Here is a 23,137-nt window from a genome sequence, read left to right as displayed (position 1 = left end):
ATAAGGCCACAGGAGACGAATCTCCTGTGTGGAAGGAAGCGCAACTGCTGTACGAAAAGAGGCCTCTGCAGAAGTGAGGGAAGGGGTATGAGGAAGGAGAAGAAAAGAACACTTGGTCTACCTTTAATTTATTGAGTGAAGACTCCTTACTGAATCTTATCAACAACAGCTAATGCAAATCGGAGAAATTACCCTTGTTTTTTGGAGGAGAGAGACTATAATAACACTTGCATCTCATCAGTTGCTTCATGTTCCTCTGTGGAGTTTTCTGCACAAGAGCTAATGGCTAATTAGCTGTAATGACTTGGGCAGGCAGTCTGGTCTCCTCCCAGCGTGGTACTGTGCTTTAGTGCTTCCAGGGACTGTTAGACGTTGCTGTACTTTATTTTTTGCTACATATAGTTTAGTTGAGCTTAATAAGCAAAAAATTAGCATATGTAGTGTTAAAATGAACAACGATGCTGGAGAGCACCTTCCCCCATTTAACCACTGCATACACTTAATTATTACCCTAATTCATGTAGAGGACCAAGAACTGTCTCATTGCTTACTGACTGCCAGCCACCTGCTACCCTGAGGCACACCGACGTCCTGAGCAGTGCAGAGAGCATGCTGAGCACTTGTTCTTTTCTGTCTCCAAACATCCTCCTCCTTTTCCAACACAGCATCACACTCTCCCCTGGGCTCCGTCCCACTCCCAGTCCACATATTAACAGGGGATGGCCTCACCCACTGGCCTCAGGAAGGGGCACATGAATCTGGCCTGGCCAAAAAGAATATAGTCTTCTCTGGCCAAAGTGATGATTCAGGAGTGGGCATGAGACCCCAGCAAGTCCTATCAGATTCAATAAACATTAGCTTCAGGCCTTTGGCTGAATCTACAGAAAAGGAAGCTCTTTTTCCTGTTTAAGTTGCAAGGCTGGTTAAGATATAAACATGGAATTGCCATCTTTACAGCATCTAGAATGACCCAACCTAAAACTAAGCCAACATACCGGAAAACAGAAGTGAGAGATGGAGTTTGTCTTTTGTTTTGTTTTCCAGTCATAAAAGCCAATAGAGCCCTGGCTGGTTGCTCAGTGGTTAGAGCGTTGGCCTGTGGACCAAAGGGTAGTGGGTTTGATTCCTGGTCAAGGACACATATCTCGGTTGCAGACTCCCCAGCCCCGGTAGGCGTGTGTGTGTGCGCGCAGGAGGCAACCAACCAATGTGTCTCTCTGGCGTCGATGTTTCCCCCCCCTACCCCCCACACCTTCCCTTCTACTCTCTAGAAATCAATGGAAAAAATATCCTCAGGTTAGGATTAAAAAAACCAAAAAACCAATAGATTCCCCTCTATTGAATGGGTTTTTGGAAACACAACTGAAGAGGTCAGGTGGTACAAAGGAGATGCACCATCGGTACCATCTGTAGAAAGAAGTGCAGTTGGCCCTTAAGAATGTGAGGTTGGGACAGCAATCCCCATGCAATGGAAAACCACTTTATTATAACTTTTCACTTAACTAATAGCCTACTGCTGATCCATAACATAAAAAGTCAATTAACATATATTTTCTATGTGGTATGTACTCAGGGGTGGGCAAACTTTTTGACTCGAGGGCCACAACGGGTTCTTAAACTGGACCGGAGGGCCGGAACAAAAGCATGGATGGAGTGTTTGTGTGAACTAATATAAATTCAAAGTAAACATCATTACACAAAAGGGTATGGTCTTTTTTTTTTTTAGTTTTATTCATTTCAAACGGGCTGGATCCGGCCCGCGGGCCGTAGTTTGCCCACGGCTGTACTATATACTGTATTCCTACAATAAAGTAAGTTAGAAGAAAACGTTTCTAAGAAAATCATAAGAAAGTACATTTATAGCACTGCACGTATTTACTGGGAAAATCCACGTGTAGGTGAGAACCAGCAAGTTCAAACCCATGTTGTTCAAGGTCAGCTGGAAGTTGAAAGGAATATAGAACATATGACAGACAGGTTCTTAAGACTATCAAGAGAGATAAAGAGAATAAAAGGAATTATCTCTTCCTTTTTCAATATTATACAGTCGCATTATATAAAGAAGCTAGCTTCTCATTACATTTCATCTATCTATATATTTTTAAAGAATAGTTAATTGATTTTTAGAGAGAGAAAGGGAGAAAGAAAGAGAAACATCAATGTGAGAGCCCATGGAATGGCTGCTTCCTGCATGCCCCCTACTGAGGAGTGAACCTGCAACCTGAGCATGTGCCCATGATCAGGAATCAAATTGGCCACTTCCTGGTGCACTGAACGATGCCCACCCAACTGAGCCACACCAGTCAGAGCACATCTATATATATATAAAAGGCTAACATGCTAAGTGTCCTTCCACCTGTCCCACCAGTCACTATGACGTGCACTGACTACTGGGGGCAGATGCTCAACGCAGCAGCTGCCGAGGTACAGTGACTTGGCAGTGGTGGTTCTCGGGTGATGCACCCCGAAACCAGAGAGGAGGGAGCCCAATTCCTTGCAGGGCTGTGCAATTCCACCTTCAGCCATGGGTTATGTTGTTGCTGGGCACTGTGGGCCCCGGATCTGGTTTACTGCACACTTGTGTTTGCGTTCCACACCCTGTACGACAGCAACTTTGCAGAGTGCGCTCTCGCATGCCGGGTCCCCTCAGGGGATGTCGGAGAGCCGGCTTTGGCCTGATCCCCACAGGCTAGGCCAAGGGACACCCCCCCCCCCCCCCACTCCGCAGACGTCAGCTCTAGGGCATGTCTGGCCCGTGTCACCCAGTCCTGCCCTGCCAGCCACCTTCTAACTAATATCCTTTCAATGTGCATGAATCCATGTACCGGGTCACTAGTTTTATCTATATTTTAAACAGAATTTATAACTTTCGACATTGTGTTCCTAATGCAGATTATCTACTGTGCTAGATTGTAAGCAAGTGGAATAGAGGTTCGTATGTGATTATTTTTTCTTGTGTCTAGCATTATATATTACAATCACAAAATCACAAATAAATTATTTTTTTTAATTTTTTAAAAATATATTTTATTTATTTATTTTTTTACAGAGAGGAAGGGAGAGAGATAGAGAGTTAGAAACATCGATGAGAGAGAAACATCGATCAGCTGCCTCCTGCACATCTCCTACTGGGGATATGCCCGCAACCAAGGTACATGCCCTTGACCGGAATCGAACCCGGGACCTTTCAGTCCGCAGGCCAACGCTCTATCCACTGAGCCAAATCAGTTTTGGCCTAAATAAATTCTTATTGACTGGTTCAATCTTACATGTAATCAATAGCAGCATCACAAACCTACTTCCAGGTAAGGGTTTTACTATCTGCCTTGGATCGCAGGGGAAGGTCAAGCCAGACACATGGCTCTATGGTAGCTCAGCATGTGTAGAACAGAGGATGGAAATAAAGCTGCTGTCATCTCTGCTGTTTGTCTTTTTTTAAATAAAATATATTTTATCGATGTTTTACAGAGAGAGGGAGAGGGATAGAGAGTTAGAAACATCGATGAGAGAGAAACATCGATCAGCTGCCTCCTGCACACCTCCTACTGGGGATGTGCCCGCAACCAAGGTACATGCCCTTGACTGGAATCGAACCCAGGACCCTTCAGTCTGCAGGCCGATGCTCTATCCACTAAGCCAAACCGGTCAGGGCCTCTGCTGTTTGTCTTTTTGAAAAACAAAACAAAAACCGTTTTTGCCTACCCCACTAACCTCATCTTTTTCACATGTACCTCAAGTCTGTGCATAAACTATTTTCATAGAAAAAGGGTTAATACCATGTAACCACTTACAGAATTTTACAGGAAAGAGGAGGACTGATCACTTGCTGAGAACCTTTGTGGAGACGACGGCTGAGATATGTTCAGTGGTCTCACAAATGTAAAGAGAGTACCTAGACATCACCCACTCCCAGGAAGAGGTCTGATAAAACGGAACCTTGACATTTTGTTTTGAATTCAACACTGGTAATTTATTGTCTGCTATTTTCAACTGCCATAGAGATATAGCACTATCCTGTTGTTAGCTGTAGGGATAACACAACCACCAATCTTTAGAGCTTTTGGATTTGATTATTGTTTAATGTAGTCCTTAAAAGTATGTTTCACTCTGATATACTCACTACAAGGGTCTACATCTGTAATAGCTGCCTACCTCCATCCTACAAAACCCTCTTACAGTCCCCAGATTCAATTTCTTGTTTAAAATAGTACTGCTAGCCTTCCTGTACACTAACAATGAAACTTCAGAAAAAGAAATGGAAAAATTCCTTTTGCAATTGTAACCAAATAAAATACCTAGAAATAAACTTAACAAAGAACATGAAAGACCTATAAACTGAGAACTACAAAGCAAAATTAAGAGATTGAAAAAGACAACAAAATGGAAAAAATATCCCATGTTCATGGATTGGGAGAATCAAGACAGTTAAAATGGCCTTATTAGCCAAAGCCATATACAGATTTAATGCATTCCCCATCAAAACCCCAATGCCACTTTTAAAAGCTAGAGAATAAAAAAATCATCAGATTTGTATGGAACCACAAAGGACCCCAAATAGCCAAAGTAATCCTGAGAAAAAAGAACGAAGCTGGAGGTATCACACTACCTGACTTCAAATTATACTACAGAGCTATGATAAAAACAGCACAGTATTGGCAGAAAACAGACACAGATCAATGGAACATAATTGAGATATAAAACCACATGTATATGGACAGATAATTTTCAACTTAAGGAGCCAAAAACACACAATGGAGTAAAGAAAACCTCTTCAATAAATGGTGCTGGGAAAACTGAAAGCCATATGCAAAAGAAAAACTGGATTACAGTTTGTTTCCATTAATTTTTGCACAAAAATTAATTCAGAATGGATCAAAGACCCAAATATAAGATCTGAAACAATAAATTACATAGAAGAAAGCATAGATACTAAACTTATGGACCTTGGTCATAGAGAACATTTTATGAACTTGACTCCAAAGGCAAAAATAAATGAATGGGGCTATATCAAACTAAAAGCTCTGCCCATCAAAAGAAACCAACAACAAAACAAAGACGCAGCCGGCCAAATGGGAGATGGTATTTGCAAACAATAGCTCCAACAAGTTTAATCTCCAAAATATATAAAGAACTCATAAAACTCGACACTAAACAAACAAACAACCCAATCAAAAAGTGGGCAGAGGACCTAAACATACACCTCTCCCAAGAAGACATACAAACCAATAGATATGAAAAGATGTTCAACCTCACTGGCAATTAGGGAAATGCAAATCAAAACTACCATGAGATACCACCTCACACCTGTCAGAGTGGCCATTATCAACAAGACAAGCAACAACAAGCGCTGGAGAGGTTGTGGGAAAAGGGAACCCTCGTTCACTGGTGGTGGGAATGTGGACTGGTGCAGCCACTATGAAAAGCAGTCTGGTGATTCCTCAAAAAATTAAGAATTGAGCTACCATATGACCCAGCCATCCCACTCCTGGGTATATACCTGAACAACTCGAAATCATGTATTCACAAAGATATATGCGCCCCTATGTTCATTGCAGCATCATTCAGGGTGGCCAAGACATGGAAACATCCAAAGTGCCCTGCGATAGAGGACTGGATAAAGAAGATATGGTCCATATACACAGTGGAATACTACTCAGCCATCAGAAAGGATGAAATAGCGCCATTTGCGATAACATGGATGGACCTTGAGAACATTATGATAAGTGAAATGTCAGAAAAAGCTAAAAACCATATGATTTCATTCATGTGTGAGATATAAAACAAATTTGTGAACACAAACAGCAGTGTGGTGACTGCCAGCGGGAAAGGGGTGGGGGTGAAAGGGACGTAATACATGGGATGGAAGATGATTTGACTTTGGGTGGTGGGCACAGTGCAATATACAGATCTTGTCACACAGAAACCCACACCTGAAACCTGTATGATCCTATTAACCAATGTCACCTCAATAAATTAAATAAGAATCATAAGAAAAAAAGAAACAAAACTAGTACCGCTAATCTCTTAAGGGAGATTATCAGCTTTCAAGGGGGAGGGTACACAAATGTCTTAACATCAGACATTGTATTGCGCTTAAACAGAAATGTCTGGAGCACTCTGTGAAACTGGGGTGATCAAAATCAAGCTCCATTAAACCATAATCTGTAGGTTTCTGTCCTGATGGGTAATACACATCAAACAAAAAGGAATTAAAAAACGTTTTCATTGTTGTATGTTCCCCCCTCCCAACACATCAGCACGCTAGAACATCAGGTCAAAAAGCCGACAGCCCTCCTAACCTGGCCTCACGTCATCTCAGGGGGCCCCCTGGGAGACCTACAGTCCCCGGCAACGAGCCTGAACACATCCTTGCTCTGGGAGTGAAACTCTGGTCCCACAGAGAGGACCCATCAAATGGAAGCGCCCGAGCTGCAGGTCCTCACTCTTAGAAGTGGCCGAAACCTGCGTCCGAGGGACCACAGTCGAGTGGCGACTGACACTTTGCTTACGAAACGTCACCACTCCCCACGTTTTCAGCTGGTTTGGGCAGCAGGACTCCGTCTAATGCTGTCTCCCCTGGCATCTGGCTGGCTGCTGTCCACTCCGTATACTGCTATCCCTCCGGGTTCCATAAGGACTTGGCGGCAAGGGAGCCCCACCCACTTGGTGCACGTTCCAGCGAAAGGAAGTCACGGATAATGCAAGGCCGGCATCCCGGCCTTTCCCAGGGAGGAACGGCCAAGAGTGGGAGCCGTGCCAGAAGCTGGAGCACAGAAGGGTTCCCAAACCAGACAGGTTCCAAGTTCCCGGAGCGGGTCGGTGGTCAGGAGAGCGCAGGGCAGGGAACCGGGAGGGGGCGGGAGTGCAGAGGCCGGAACTGGCGCTCGGCTGGGAGAACACACCCGGTGCAGACCCCACGACCCCCTCCCCGCAAGCGATGTGCTCTCTTACCGGAGCCTGAAAGGCCAGCAGCGACGACACGCGACAATCTCACTAGCCGGAGTGTTCCCACTTCCGACTCAGTCGGGAAACCGGAAATTACGTCACCACTAGGCGCCGGACCCTGCGGACGCCGCCTGCGCCGGAAGCAGGGTGTGCCACCACCGCGGGCTCCGGCGCGCAAACACGCCCAGGGCGCAGGCGCCACCTGCCCGGGAGGGGCGGGGCCTGGGAGTGGGGCGGGGCTTGGCAGCGGGGCGGGGTGCGGGACGGTGAGCCTGGGAGGGGCTGTTTGGGACTCGGTGAAGCCGGTGTGTGGCTCCCAGATATGACGTCGTGATCCCGGCACTGCGGCAATTTCTTTGGGTTTCTGCTTTCTATTTTTCCTACCGGTCTTATGCCTTTTTGAAGCTGTTTCTGCTACTCCTCACTAATTATTATTAGCTATGAAGCAACAACAGTAATAACAACGGAAAAATTTGAGCTCGGATTGGTTGTCAAGGCAGTGTGCTAAAATATGCTATCTAAATTAAAAAAATCGTTTTTCAATTCCAGCCCTGGCCGGTGTGACCCGGTTGATTGGAGCGCCCTCCCGTACACCCAAGGGTCTAGGCTCGCAGTGATGGTGAACCTATGACACGCGTGTCAGAGGTGACACGCAAACTCAATTTTTTTGGTTGATTTTTCTTTGTTAATGGCATTTAAATATATAAAATAAATATCAAAAATATAAGTCTTTGTTTTACTATGGTTGCAAATATTAAAAAATTTCTATATGTGACACGGCACCAGAGTTAAGTTAGGGTTTTTCAAAATGCTGACACACTGAGCTCAAAAGGTTCGCCATCACTAGAGTCTAGGGTTTGATTCCTGGTCGGGGCACATAACCAGGTTTGGTTCCATCCCTGGTAGGACGTGTAAGGGAGGCAACTCATATACGTCTCTCTTTCTCTTTCTCTCTCTTTCTACTTCTCTCTCTCTCTCTCCCGTCTCCCTCTCCCTTTCTCTCTCCCTCTAAAATAAAACAAATAAAAACATATACTCAGGTGAGAATTAAAGCATTTTTAAAAAAATATTTTTATTGATTTCAGAGAGGAAGGGAGAGGGAGAGAGAAATAGAAACATCAACGATGAGAGAGAATCATTGATCGGCTGCCTCCTGCAGGCCCCCTACTGGGGACCGAGCTGCCACCCAGACATGACCAGAATTGAACCCCGGGACTCTTCAGTCTGCAGGCTGACGCTCTGTCCACTGAGTCAAACCGGCTAGGGCAGGATTAAAACGTTTCTTAAAGTTATTTTCCAATTTCAGTTGACATACATTATATTAGTTTCAGGTGTACAGCATAGTTCACTTTGGGAAAACTTTAGCAGTTCCTTAAGAAGTCAAATATGGAATTACCAAGTGATGCAGTAATTCCACTTCTGGGTATACTTGAAAGTAATCCTATATAATAAAGAGGTAATATGCAAATTAACCCTCACACCCTCACAAAGATGGCTGCCTACGACCAGGTCAGCAGTGAGGTTAGTGAGGGATGACCAAACAACTGAACAGCAGGCTGCGTGGGGTGACCAGGCCGGCAGGGGGCTGTGAGGGGCGACCAGGCCGGCAGAGGGGGCAGTTGGGGGCAACCAGGCCAGCAGGGAGGGCAGTTAGGGGCAACCAGGCAGGCAGGCAGGTGAGCAATTAGGAACCAGTGGTCCAGGATGGCGGCGCCCAATCCTGGGCCTGAACCAGCAGTCAGACATCCCCTGAGGGGTCCCAGATTGGAGAAGGTGCAGACCCTCCCCCCCCATGCACGAATTTCGTGCACTGGGCTTCTAGTATAAAATAATATTGAATGTCAACAGTAATTGAAAAATAAAATAAAATCAATGAGCACAAGATGGATTATTTAAAAAGTAGTTCTGGCCGAACCGGTTTGGCTCAGTGGATAGGGTGTCAGCCTGCGGACTCAAGGGTCCCGGGTTTGATTCCGGTCAAGGGCATGTACCCTGGTTGCGGGCACATCCCCAGTGGGGGGCGTGCAGGAGGCAGCTGATCGATCTGATCTCTCTCATCGATGTTTCTAACTCTCTATCCCTCTCCCTTCTTCTCTGTAAAAAATCAATAAAATATATTAAAAAAAAAAAAAAAAGTAGTTCTGGAGTAACTGGGAAGCTATGTGGCTTAAAAGTTAGCCAATGTGTTAGGCCTTTACACTAAAATTAATTAAAGATGGATTAAAGATTTAAGTGCATAATACAAAGCCATAAAAATGTAAAAGGAATTCATTGGAGAATTGCTTTTTGCCTTTTTAAGTAATAGGTCCTTAATATTCCATTCTAATCTTTCAGTTTGGTCTTTTGAAGTGTTCTACTTTTTAAAAATAATCTTTATTTACAGTTGATGTACAATATTATATTACTTTCTGATGTACAACAGTGTGATTTGATATGTATATAACTTACAAAGTGATCACCCTGATAAATCTAGTACCCACCAGATACCATATATAATCCTATCTAATAAAGAGGGAATATGCTAATTGACTCTCATGCCCTCACAAGATGGTGGCACCCACAGCCACAAGATGGAGGTGCCCAGTCCCCTCAGCCCCACCTCATCCAGCCTCAGTGCCCCAGTCCCCTTAGCCCCGCAGGGGAAGGCAGTTGGGGACGATCATGCCGGCAGGAGAGCAGTTAGGTGTCAATTATGCCAGCAGGGGAGCAGTTAGGGAGCTATCAGGGTGGCAGGCAGAGTGGTTAGGAGCCAGCAGTCCTGGATTGTGAGAGGGATGTCCAACTGCCGATTATCCCCAGAGGGGTCCCAGATTGGAGAGGGTGCAGGCTGGGCTGAGGGACACTCCTCCCCCTCCGCCCCCGTGCACAAATTTCATGCACCAGGCCTCTAGTTATTACAATATTATTGGCTATATTCCCTATGCTGTACTTTGCATCCCTCTGACTATTCTGTAACTACCAATTTGTACTTCTTAAACTTTTTTTTGTTTGTTAATCCTTACCCAAGGATATTTTTTTCCATTGATTCCCAGAGAGAGTGGAAGGGAAGGGGGAGAGACAGATAACAGAAACATCAAGTCAGAGAGACACATCAATTAGTTGCCTCCTGCACATGCCCTGACTGGGCCCAGGAATTGAGCCTGTATCCAAGATTCATGCCCTTGATCAGAATTGAACCTGAGACCCTTAAGTCTGCGGGCTGACACTCTAACCATTAAGCAAACTGGCTAGGGCAATCCCTTCATTTCCCCACCCCCTCCCATCTGACAACCATTTAAATGTTCTCTGTATTTATGAATCTATTTCAGGTCAGCTTGTTTGTTTATTTTGTTTTTTTAGATTCTACAAATAAGTGAAATTATCTGGCATTTGTCTTTCTGTCTGATTTATTTCACTCAGTACAATACTCTCTAGATCCATTAATGTTGCAGATGGCAAGATTTTTATACTTTTTTCTGGCTGAATCATATTCCATTGTATATATGCACTACTTCTTTATCCATTCATCTATTGATGGCACTTAGGTTGCTTCCTTGTCTTGGCTATTGTAAACAATGCTGCAATGAACATAGGAATGTAGGCATACATCTTTTCAATTTAGTGTTTTGGGTGGAATTGCTGAGTCCTTCTTTGTCTTTAGTTATAGGCTTTGTTTTAAGGTTTATTTTGTAGTATAAGTATTGCTACCCCAGCTTTTTTCAGTTTGTTTGTTTCCACTTTCATGAAATATCTTTTTCCATACCTTTACTTTCAGTCTGTTTGTGTCTTTTGATCTGAAGTGAGTCTCCCTTGGACAGCATATGCAAGGGTCTTGTTTTGGTATCCATATGTCTTTTAATTGGATCGTTTAATCCATTTGCATTTAAAGTAATTGTTGATACATATATAGTTATTGCTACTTTATTATTCATATTTTGATCTTTTTTGTCTTCTTCTTCTTAAAAAATATCCTTCAACATTTCATGTAATACTGGTTTGGTGGTGATAAACTTCCTTTAGCTTTTCTTGTCTGTGAAGCTCTTTATCTGACCTTCAATTCTAAATGATAGCTTTGCTGGGTAGAATAATCTTGGTTGTAGGTCCTTGCTTTTCATCATTTTGAATATTTCTTGTCACTCCCTTCTGGCCTGCAAATTTCTGTTGAGAAATAAGCTGACAGTCTTATGGGAGCTCCTTTGTAGGTAACTAACTGCTTTTCTCTTGCTGCTTTTAAGAGTTTTTCTTTGTCTTTAATCTTTTTTTAAAAAAACAATTTAATTTTTTTAAAAAAATATATTTTATTGATTTTTTACAGAGAGGAAGGGAGAGGGATAGAGAGTTAGAAACATCGATGAGAGAGAAACATTGATCAGCTGCCTCCTGCACACTCCCTTACTGGGGATGTGCCTGCAACCAAGGTACATGCCCTTGACCAGAATCGAACCTGGGACCCTTCAGTCTGCAGGCTGATGCTCTATCCACTGAGCCAAACCGGTTAGGGCTCTTTGTCTTTAATCTTTAGAATTTTAGTTATGATGTGTCTTGGTGTGGGCCTCTTTGGGTTCATCTTGTTTGGGACTCTGCACTTTCTGGACTTGTGAGTCTTTTTCTTTCACCAGGTTAGGAAAATTTTTCATCATTATTTTTCAAATAGGCTTTCAATTTCTTACTCTCTCTCTTTCTTTCCTGCACTCCCATGATGCCAATGTTGGTACTTTGAAGTTATCCTAGATGTTCCTTACACTGTCCTCATTTTTTGGCTTTTTTTTTTCTTTTTGTAGTTCTGATTGGGTGTTTTCTGCTACTTATCTTCCAAATCACTGATTTGATCCTCTTCTCCACATACTCTACTATTGATTCCCTATAATGTATTCTTCATTTCAATTCATGTATTTTTCATTTCTGACTGGTTATTTTTTATGTTTTCTAGTTCTGTTTTTATGTTTCTCATCTCTTTGTTGAAGTTCTAAGTTCCTCCACTCTTCCCCTAATTTCATTGAGTATCCTTATAACCAGTGTTTTGAACTTTGCATCTGGTAGATTGCTTGTCTCCATTTTGTTCAGTTTTTTTCCTGGAGTTTTCCTCTGTTCTTTCATTTGGGACATGTTTCTTTGTCTCCACCTTTTGGCAGCCTCCCTGTGTTTGTTTCTATGTATTATGTAGAGCTGCTACATCTCCTGGGCTTGGTAGAGTGGCCTTGTGTAATAGGTGTCCTAGAGGGTCCAGTGGCACAGCCTCCCTGGTCATCTGAGCTGGGTGCTCCAGGTGCACCCTGTGTGGGCTGTGTGCATCCTCCTGTGGTAGTTGAGCCTTAATTGCTGTTGGTATGTTAATGGGAGGGATTTGCCCCTAGGCCTGTGGTCAGCAGACTGCGGCTCGGCTCGCGAGCCACATGCGGCTTTTTGGCCCCTTGAGTGTGACTCTTCCTAAGCCTTAGGAGTACCCTAATTAAGTTACTAACAATGTATCTACATATATAGTTTAAGTTTAAAAAATTTGGCTCTCAAAAGAAATTTTAATCGTTGTACTGTTGATATTTGGCTCTGTTGGCTAATGAATTTGCCGACCACTGCCCTAGGCTGATCGGCTGTGAGAACTGGCTGGCTGTGTGGACTGGTCACTAGGAGGACTGGCCAGGACCACTGTGGAGGATCTGCTATGCAAGGGCCAACCCCACGGTGCAGGCCTCAGGTACCCGCCAAGTCCAAGCCTGAGTGTGTCGCTTGTGGAGGTGTTGATTGGTGCTTCAGCGTGCTCCGAGGCTGTCCATCAGGTGCACTAGCTCTGGAGTCACACAGCAAGTGCATGCCAAAGTCAGCCACTACTTGTACCCTCGTGGGGCCTCCTGGCATGAGCCACAAAGCCATCAGCAGATGGCTGCTATTTATGCTGGGCTTGGAGGTGCCTAGGAGAAGCCAAGCCGTGAACCAAGGCCTGCTGTTGCTAGTACGGGGCCTGGGGCTACTTAGCAAGAGGTACAGGTCACACTGAGCCAGATGCTGTTTATATGGAAAAGCCACTGGAAAGGGCCTGGGTGGGTCTGAAAGTTGGGTGGGGTTTCAGGGAATCACCAGGGCAGGGAGAACAGAGTAGCCAGGTTGAGGACTTCTCAGATATGGTGCCTGCCAGCCTGCTCTGTTGGGGGAGGGCTCAGCAAAGGAACAATGGCCTCGGCCAGCACTTCTGTCTGGGAAAAAGCTGCCCCTCCAGCCCTGGCCCTGATGCCAGACACTTCAGTCCTCCCATGTGTCCCTGGGGCCTTTCCAGCTGCTGCCCCACTGCCGGAATTCTGAGCAAGTGAGTCTGTGTAAGTCGGTGCATGGGCCCTGCAGCAGCACTCCGTCTCATTCAGCCACAATCCTTGCTAGTTCTTACAGGCAGAAGTTATGGGAAGTTCTCTTCCTGGCACTGGAACTCTGGGCTGGGGGGCCTGGTGTGGGGCTGAGACCCCTCACTCCTCAAGGCGGAGCTCTGTAGCCGATATATCCCTCCCCATTTTTAACCACCACACGTGGGTGTGGGACCAGCCTGTTCTACCTCTCTGCCTCTCCTACCAGACTCTATGTGTCTTCTTCGTTATATCCTAAGTTATATTACTTCTGTTCAGATAGACCTTAGGTGGTTCTGAATGATGGTTGTTCTGTAGTTTTGTTATAATTATGATGTGGTTATAATTTTGATGTGAAACAGTAATTTTAAAGTCTTACCCAAACCTTGTAAACTGTGATGGAGATTTCAGTTAGTTTCAATCTCTTGCTCATACAATGAATGGTGCAATGACTAATGTTGTAAAAATGTCTTTTAAAAAAAATAAGTGTATTGAGGTATAATTTGCTATATAATGCACTCATTTTAAGTAACCTCACCTGTTCTTAGTAATTTTTATCAAATTTATCCACTTAAGAATATCTGGATTAAAAAATTAGTTGGTTCAGAAAACCAAATAATGCCTGGGCCCTGTTTTCCTGATTGAAACTTCTGATTGATTGATTGATTGATTGGTTGGTTGAAAAGCTAATATAGATCAGTGGTTCTTAACTAAGAGTGATTTTGCCCCTAAGGGGACACTTGCAATATCTGGAGATAATTTTGGTTGTCACAATGGGGATACTGCTAACCTCTGGTGACTAGAGGCCAGGGAGGCTGCTAAAAACCCTACAGAGCACAGGACAGTACTCTCACCATAAGAATTACCTAGACCAAATGTTTTTGTCTTTTTAAATCATTATGGTTGAAAGTATTACATATGTCTCCCTCTCCCCCCATCTACCCCCTCCAGATCTCCACCCCCTCGCTGCCCACCCCAGGCCCTCACCACCCCACTGTCTGCATCCATGGGTTATGCATTTATGTATACAAGTAGACCAAAATGTTAATAGTGTGGATGTTGAGAAACATTTATATAGAAATCCTATATAATAAAGAGGTAATATGCAAATTGACCATCACACCCTTGCACAAGATGGCCACCCCCATGTGGTCAAAGATGGCTGCCCCATGTGGTCACAAGATGGCCACCACAAGATGGCCAGCAGGGGAGGGCAGTTGTGGGCGATCAGGCCAGCAAGGGAGGGCAGTTAGGGGTGATCAGGCCAGCAGGGGAGGGCAGTTGGGGGCAATCGGGCCAGCAGGGGAGCAGTTAGGTGTCGATCAAGCTGGCAGGGGAGTGGTTAGGGGGTGATCAGGCTGGCAGGCAGAAGCAGTTAGGGGCAATCAGGCAGGCAGGCAGGGAGAGGTTGGGAGCCAGCAGTCCCAGTTTGTGAGAGGGATGTCCGACTGCTCCTGTGGGATCGGGCCTAAACTGGCAGTTGGACATCCCCTGCGGGGTCCCAGATTGGAAAGGGTGCAGGCTGGGCTGAGGGACACCCCCATCCCAACCCAGTGCACAAATTTCATGCACTGGGCCTCTAGTAAGATTAATATTCAGCATTCCTCTTCTGAAAGGATTTAAAGATATACACAGCTTTCATATTTTTTTAGGTCAAGAAAATTTGCACTAGCCCCTGTGTTTTTAGAAATGGGCCTCCACAATCAGGCTGCACCCACCCCTGGTCTTCATAGCTGCTTGGGGAAAGGAGACAGACTTGGCACAGTGCGAGGGCAGGGAATGCGAAGGCACTGCCTTGGAAATGGTGTAGGACACAGCTCCTCGGAGTCCTGAGCTCAGTTTCTCCTCAGTTGGTTTCCTTGAAGGTGGCTGTATTGGTCATCTTCTCGATCCTTGAGGGGCTAAAAGGACAGCATAGTCATAAGCGCAATTCCCCTATCCTTCATGAATTAGTAAGATGCAGATGTATTGAGTGCTTTTTATGTGCAAGGCTTTGAAGTGGGTGCTTTGTGATCCTGGGGGCAGAAAGAGGACGAGCAGATGGAGGCTTTTCCTCTCGGTGTGTTCTTTGGTTTTGCTCACTAGATCCTGAGCTCAGCCTCTCTCAATCCTTCTTCTTACTTCATCCTTTCCACCCAGAGGGATAACTATGCGATCATCTGGCATGTCCTAAGCAGTTTCTTATCTATCTAGTATCTTCCAAATAACTTGCCCCCACCCCCATTTCAAAATGTTAAACCACCACTAATTGTAGCAATGTTTGTCATTCCTTATTCCCTTACCTGGTAGAGCTGGTCATTGGACAACAGGGTCTGCTTGTCTGAAGCTGCACAAAAGATAAACAAAACACACACACACACACACACACACACACACACACACACGAGAGAGGATGATAAATTGGGTTATAGTCACACAATGGAATACTAAATAGCAATAAGAATTAGTGAAATACACCTACATACAAGAATATGAGTGGATGCCTGGCTGGTGTGGCTCAGTGGTTGAGCATCAACCTATGAACCAGAAGGTCATGGTTCGATTCTTGGTCAGGGTACATGCCCAGGTTGTGGGCTCCATCCCATGAAGGGTGTGCAGGAGGCAGCCAATCAATGATTCTCTCTCATCATTAATGTTTCTCTCTCTCTCTCCCTCTCCCTTCCTCTTTGAAGTCAATAAAAACATATATATATATATATATATATATATATATGAATATGAGTGGATATCACAAGCACATTATTGAGTAAAAGAAGTCACACACAGTAGTACTTACTGTATGAGTCCATTTACATAAGGCACAAGAACAGACAAAATTAATCAATGTTGTAAGTCTGCATAGTGCTCACTTTTGGGGATAGGGAGAGTCTGCAAGTGACCACAAGGGGGACTTCTAAGATGTTGGTGATGTTCTTTCTTAAACTGGGTGCTGGATTCATGGGTGTGCTTACTTTATGAAATCGTATTGAGCTGTTTGCTTGTGATTCATGCCCTTTTTTGTATGTAGGTTTTACTTCAATAAAGAGTTTTCTAGAACCACAGAGGATGACTCAGGGGAGCTGGATTGAGACAGGTAAATATGCTGTGAAAACACTAGCGTCCCTTCTGGCCACAGAGAGAGCCTCACCAGCAGGTGCCAACAACGTAGGCTCTTCTCTTGGGGCTATTTTGGTTGGAAGAAAGCTGAGGGCCCCAGGTGGTCTCATATTTCATCTAAAAACATTCTTTTACCTCTTGATTGGCGAACTCCATCCTGCCCAGCAATGAAGTACACCCCAACAGCAAGGAAGAAAATGCTGAAGATCTCGGCGAAGACAAAGCCAGACACAGTGGATGCATTCAGCTCAATGCAGTTCTGACACACTGTGAGGAAAGGAGAGATGAGTCTGCTTGTGGGTGTGAAAGTTGTTTTTCTGGATCTTTCTCTCCTGTCTACCAACAATATGCCTTTATCTAGCTAAGGCACCAGACTGCTCCCTCTGTGGGCTGTATGGCAAGGGAATGGCCCGGGAAGATCCTTGGACTAAGAATGCAATGCTTCTTGATGTTCCTCTCTCTTCCCAAAGTCCTGGAGAAGCCCATGTAGTCTTATTGCGGGGAACTATGTGAAACAGGAGAAAGACCAGATCCCCTTCTCTGTGCTCAGTTACCCTCGACATCTTACTGCTGCTCACTGTGTCATCTCTTGTCTCCCCTACCCACCCTAACTTAGTTTATACAAATTGCTAACTGCTCCAATCCAGGGGGCCCACACAAAGGTAAGCTAGTCTTTGGGGACTGGCTGTGTTTTACCAAGAAGATGGTGGAGCCCTTGCTGGTTTGGCTCAGTGGATAGAGTGTCGCCCTGCAGACTGAAGCATCCCGGGTTCAATTCTGGTCAAGAGCACAGGCCTGGGTTGAGAGCTTGGTCTCCAGTAGGGGGTGTGCAGAAGGTAGTAGATCAATGATTTTCTCTCATCATTGATGTTTCTATCTCTCTCTCCCTCTCCCTTCCTCTCTAAAATCAATAAAAATATATTTTAAAAAAAGAAGCTGGGGGAACTGTCTTGTTATTTTCAAAGAGAGGCAAGCTGAGATGAAGAGAACTGGATGTTTAGCATCCATTTTATCACTCTTCAGTATCTACTTTTCACTCATTCCGTACAGAAAATCACCAACAGCAAGTACAGCTTAATTTCACAGCAAGCAAACCAAAAGGGGTCACATACTTCTGTAATACACGTGGAGTGACTGTGAATTGTTCGCTGATCCTCGACACCAATATGTCCCTTGAGGGTCCTTCAAACTACTTCCCAGGTTCCATGTTTTTCCATTTGTAGTAACTACTTCCTTCCCATCTTTAAACCACTTGATATCTTTGCCTTCCAAGTTACAAGTCAGAAGTACTGAACCATCTTCTTGATTGTCATTCACTGTTATCAAATGGTTTCCTGAAAAGGGAAAAGCCGTGGTCTGTTAAAGATCTTGCCTCGAGGAAGGCCGGGGAGGGTTGGGGGGCAGGAGGGAGGGGGGTAAGAGATCAACCGAAGGACTTGTATGCATGCATATAAGCATAACCAATGGACATAAGACACTGGGGGGTAGGGGAGGCGAGGGGATTGTCAAGGGCGGGGGAAAAAAAAGGACACATATGTAATACCCTTTGTAATACTTTAAGCAATAATAAAAAAAAAGATCTTGCCTCTGACATTCTTTCTACCCCAGGGTAACAGAAGAAGACCGGTTATCGCCGTCTTCTCAAACATCAATTTGTACATGAAGCACATGGGGATCTAGTTAGAACTTCAGGTTCTAAGTGAGTAGTTCTGGGGAGGGGCTGAGATTCTACAGTTCTCCCAGATGATGTCTATGCGGTTGGTTCATGGGTAACATTTTGAGTAGCGCCTACCTCCTCCAAGAATCAGACAATTAATTGCTGGTCATGACTGGCCACTGATTTGGTTGACAATGGAGAAGTTTGTTACTTATCACTGTCTCATCTAGAACTACTGTTTTAGGAAGGCATATTTCCATGAATTTCCTCAGAGTTTCAGCAGAGAAAGAAGCCATTTCCTTACCTTGTTTCGACTGGGCAATTGTACCTGTAGGGACAGAAGAGAGACAGAGGGTCAGCTGGGCATGGAGTTATTCAGATGCCCTGTGGTGTCATTTAGGTGGTCATTGCGGCCAAAATGAAGAGAGAAGCTAATCCCCAGGAGTAACATATCTGTACCGATGTCCCTGGATTGTTAACCCGAGCCACCAAACTGAGTCCAGGGTGTGTGTAACGAAGAATTTATCGGGTCACTGTCATGAATTCCTGGGAGAGTTTCTAAACCCTTGGAATTTAAGGAGTGCCTTTGTTATTCTTGGTGTGCCCTTGGGCAATAGGTGAGTTTACCACTATATGAATGAGATGATTCAGGAAAGGGTTGGTCAAGACCAAGGAGGTGATTTGAGAATTGGAACTTTGAGCTCTAGGAGGGGAGGGGCACTAGAGATTGAGTTTAGTCCCTGGCCAGTTATTCAATTATTCATGCCTACGTAATGAAACCCCAAGAAAAACTCAGTGGAGCTTCCTGGTTGAATACATCAATGTGCCGGGAAGGGGATGTCTCCTGATTTCCCGGGAGAGGCACGGAGGCTCTGTGCTCAGGAACCTCCCGGATCCCATCCTATGTGTCTCTTCATGTAGCTGGTCCTGATTTCATTTTTTAGAATAAAACTGTAATAGTAAGTATAGTGTTTTTCTGAGTTCTATGAACTGTTACAGCAAATTGATAAACCTGAGGGGGTGGTGGGAACCCAGTTTGCCAGAAGTGTGGGTGCCCTGGAGATCCCTGAACTTGTGCTTGGCATTTAAAGTGAGGGAAGTCTTTCCCTAGCCAGCTTGGCTCCGTGGATAGCGTGTCGGCCTGCAGACCAAAGGGTCCCGGGTTCGATTCCGGTCAAGGGCACGTATGTTGGTTACAGGCTACTGCCCAGCCCAGGCTCAGAGCCCATGCAGGAGGCAACCAATTATATGTTTCTCTCACATCACTGTTTCTGTTTTTCCCTCTCTCTTCCACTCTGTCTAAAAATCAATGAAAAAATATCCTCGGATGGGGATTAACAACAACAAAACAAACAAACAAAAAATAAAGTGAGGGCAGTCTTGTTGGTGACTGCTCTTAACTCCTGGGGTTTGATGCTCCCTCTTAGCATCAGAGTTGTATTGCAGCATATGGAAGGGTGTCGTCTGCACAGGCTGGAACGCTGTCCCTTTAGCAGCTGAGGTCCTGGCAAGGCGTGAGTGTGCACGAGCTAAAGCCTTTCAGAGCCGAGTGACTGCTAAAACCTTTAGTTTTGATGACTTACTTCTTATAGAAACCTTGGATGTCCTATGGGAGTTAGCTGTTCAAGATCCCAAGTCTGCCTCAAAACCTAGAGTAGTAGAGTTGTATGGTCGAACTACTACGGAGAACTAGCACTGGAGGTCAATCCAATTGGATTCAACACAAACGTTTACCGGGCACTATTATGTTCCTGTCATGATTAAGCAGTGAGAAGGGAAAGGGTGGGGACATGAAGAACTAGATGCTGCTTCCAAAGAGTTTACAATGAAGGGGAAAAATAAGCACATATGTAATTAATGTAATAAAACATAAATTATCATTTAGTATTTATAAGAATACACGTGAAAGGTGTTAGAATCTATTGATTTTGCCCAACGGTGAGTGACAGGAAAGCTTAACAGAGAGGAATTCACGAGACAGAGAAAGGCATTCTGGAAAGAAAGGGTAGCTAAGCAAAGATACGGACCTGGAAAGGACAAGAGAGGTAGTACGGCTAGAAGGAAATAATGGAGCATGACTAGAAGTATGATGGCCTGGGTGCCATGGCTCAGTTCATAGGAGTGTCAATCTAGGAACCAGGAGGTCACAGTTCGATTCCCGGTGAGGGCACATGCCCGGGTTGTGGGCTCCATCCCCAGTAGGAGATGTGTAGGAGGCAGCCCATCAATGATTCTCTCTCATCATTGATGTTTCTATCCCTCGCTTCCTTTCCCTTCCTCTCCGAAATCAATAAAAATATAATTAAAAAAGAAGAAATAAAAGAAAAAACAAAGTATGATGGAAGTAGTGGAAAGGAGTCAGCTGTCTAAGGATGTGACACAAGGCTGAACTCTCTGTGACTGGTTCCCAGCACGGTGCCTGGAACATAACAAGAGCTTTATATTTGTTGAATAGATGCGTAGGTGAATAAATGAGAACAAATTTAAAAATCAAGACAAACAGTTAGCAAGATTTCTCACTAGTTCTTCTCCCCAACCGCCTGCTCGCTATGGGAGGGACGAAGAGGCCCTTATTTTAATTCAGGTTCCATGGGAAAGAGGGTCTAACTGACTGCTAGCATCTTTTAATTTTGCTTCTCTGAATCCTGCTTCCTTTTGGGACATGAGAGCGCATGTAGTCAAGTTTCCTGGGTTGAGTGCAGAGAGAATGAGCCCTGCGGGAGCAAGAATTGTCCGAGTTCACGCAGCGTATTGGGGGCTGGGCGCAGGCTTCTGTTGCTCAGCCTGGTGCTCCTTCTGCCTCACACGGGCTCTACGCATTGCCCTTCCACCTGTGTCATCCTTCTGCACGCCCCTCAGAAATAATTACACACTCTCACTGTCCCCTTCATGACCCACTCAATCACCAGCAGGTGGCATTGTCTCCCTCAGTTTGTTGAGAACATAAATGCTGCCATGGCCCTTCCTCCTGCAGCTTTCTTCTGCAAGCCTACCTGTGGCGGAAGCCATCTGCACTTCCTCCCTTCTAGTCTAGAGGGTGAGGTTGCCTTTCCTTCTGTGCCATTGACCCCACTCTTGACTCCATCCTTTCAACATCAACTCCAGGACCTCTATTCACTATCTTCTCCTTCAGCCTAGAAACGTGCTTAAATTTCTTTCACACTCAAAAAATTTATTCTTAGACTCTGTTTCCCCCCTATTTACCACTCAAACTATCCTTTCTTTTCTTCCAAACTTCTTTGAAGAATAGTCTATGGCCAGTGGTCGGCAAACTGCGGCTCTTGAGCCACATGCGGCTCTTTGGCCCCTTGAGTGTGGCTCTTCCTAAGCCTTAGGAGTACCCTAATTAAGTTAATAACAATGTACCTACCTATATAGTTTAAGTTTAAAAAATTTGGCTCTCAAAAGAAATTTCAATCGTTGTACTGTTGATATTTGGCTCTGTTGACTAATGAGTTTGCCGACCACTGGTCTACGCTTTCTTATCTTTATTATCTGTCCTACCCCTTCAACTCATTTCCATTTGACTTCTACTCACACTACCCCAAGGAAATGGTTCTAAATTATCCATGACCTTTATTTTGCCAAATCCCACAAACTTAAACTTATAAATATATTCTTATATTAGTGGATCACTCTTTAAAATTTCATACTGTCAGTGACTTTCTCCTTTGGAAACTTTCTACTTCTTCGGTTTCCAGAGTATTGGAATCACCTGATTATTCCAGCTCTTTGATCATTCCCTTATCTCTTTCCAGAGATACTTTTTCTCTAACTGCCCCTTAAAGGTTGGTATCCTCACAGTTCTATCCTCAGCCCCCTCGTCCTCACATCTAACGTAGTACCTGTGTGATCCCAACAACTTTCACGGTGTTAGCTTTCCCATTGTGTGGAGAACCATCTCCAGTCCATAATGTAGGCATTGGCTCAGTCCACCCATTCCCAGTGGATATTTACAACTGAATATTCATACAGGCATCTTTTATTGTACCTAACATTCAATCTGGAAACACTGAAACTTATTCATATAATTAGTTTATGAGTTCTTTAGGCAGAATTAATTTTTTTTTCAGAGAAGTCCCTGTAGGGGAGGGAGGGAGAGAAAGAGAAGAAGAGAGATTGATCAGTTGCCTCTGGCATGCGACCCAACTGGGGACTGAACTCCACAACCTAGGTATTGAATTCACCACCTTTTGGTGTATGGGATGATGCTCTAAGCAACTGAGCCATGCCAGCCAGGGCAGGGCAGAAGGTTTTCATTTATCTTTATATCTTCCTGGTCTCTTACATAATAGGACCTCCCCATCCTGGTTGACCAGTTGATGGACTGACCGACTGAGTGGATGCTTTACAGGTTTACTCCTCACCCCAGTGCTGATTTAAAAACACATACCTTTTCTTTTCAGGTTCCTGGCCTGTACCCTTTTCGGCTACATTCAAACCTAAGATGGTGACATCCGGGTTTTCTCTCTAGACAGCTAAGTTCTCTGATTTGATCCCTCAGGAGATGAGGATCCACCCCTCTCATGGGACACTGCTTCCTCTAACAGAGAATAGTAAGAGGCTTTATTTTTACTCTGCTTTCTCTGAACTCCAAGGTGATAGCCGAGGGAGGCTCAAGGACATGGATCCCAATATTCTTGTCCCATGGTGGTGGCCTTGAGTTTCTCTCCAGGCTGTCAGGCCCCCTAAGCCGCCCTTACCTTGAAGAAGAGAGATTGCCAGGATGAGGCTGACCAGACGCTTCCCCTGCTCCATGTTGGTCTCTGTCCTTCTCCCGCAGAAGCACTGAGCAACCGCTAGCAGCCAGCCAGCCTGCGCAGTACTCGCCTGGCTCCACCCAGTACCCTTCAAGCTGGGGCCCCTGTGAGAAGGCAGGAACCCAGAGCCTCCGCCCTCAGCTTCAAGTGTGGCCAGCTGGGGCTCGGCAGGCTGCAGGTGCAGCTGTCCTCGCTCTTCCATTAAGGAGTGAAGGGTGGGAGGTGGCGTGGAGGGAGAGAGAGCTGGATTCCCATTGCAGAGACTCGGGCTTGCACAGAGAACAAACAGCCTTGGATGCTGGGTAGTCAACGGCCTGGGCCTGTTCCTTCACGAGGGAAATAAACATTGCTGAAACCATTTGTTGCCGGTA

At 44.9% G+C, this 23,137-nt stretch overlaps 2 protein-coding genes across 2 annotated transcripts in view; both read right to left on the bottom strand.

Annotated features, from left to right (window-relative positions):
• Window positions 1–7,036, bottom strand: part of UBE4A (ubiquitination factor E4A) — a 55,895-nt gene extending 48,859 nt beyond the window's left edge. Inside the window, exon 1 of the mRNA XM_070426169.1 lies at window positions 6,952–7,036. The gene's annotated coding sequence lies outside the window, so the exon portion shown is untranslated. The remainder of the gene's footprint in view (window positions 1–6,951) is intronic.
• A 7,265-nt stretch (window positions 7,037–14,301) lies between these two features.
• Window positions 14,302–22,816, bottom strand: CD3G (CD3 gamma subunit of T-cell receptor complex). Its single transcript, XM_070426958.1, has 6 exons — window positions 22,710–22,816; window positions 18,311–18,334; window positions 17,462–17,683; window positions 16,485–16,616; window positions 15,536–15,579; window positions 14,302–15,154 (listed from the first exon to the last, which is right to left on the bottom strand). Exons 1-6 carry the CDS (start codon window positions 22,762–22,764, stop codon window positions 15,089–15,091), a joined length of 543 nt encoding a protein of 180 aa, XP_070283059.1. The 5' UTR covers window positions 22,765–22,816; the 3' UTR covers window positions 14,302–15,088.
• Window positions 22,817–23,137: the final 321 nt, after the last annotated feature.

The sequence above is a fragment of the Myotis yumanensis genome, unplaced genomic scaffold (genome assembly GCF_028538775.1).
Source record: "Myotis yumanensis isolate MYYU_CA2020_CCGP unplaced genomic scaffold, mMyoYum1.0.hap1 SCAF_10, whole genome shotgun sequence".
Lineage (NCBI taxonomy): Eukaryota > Metazoa > Chordata > Mammalia > Chiroptera > Vespertilionidae > Myotis > Myotis yumanensis.
Note: the sequence above shows the minus strand (reverse complement) of the source record. Positions and strands in the feature narration are given on the sequence as shown.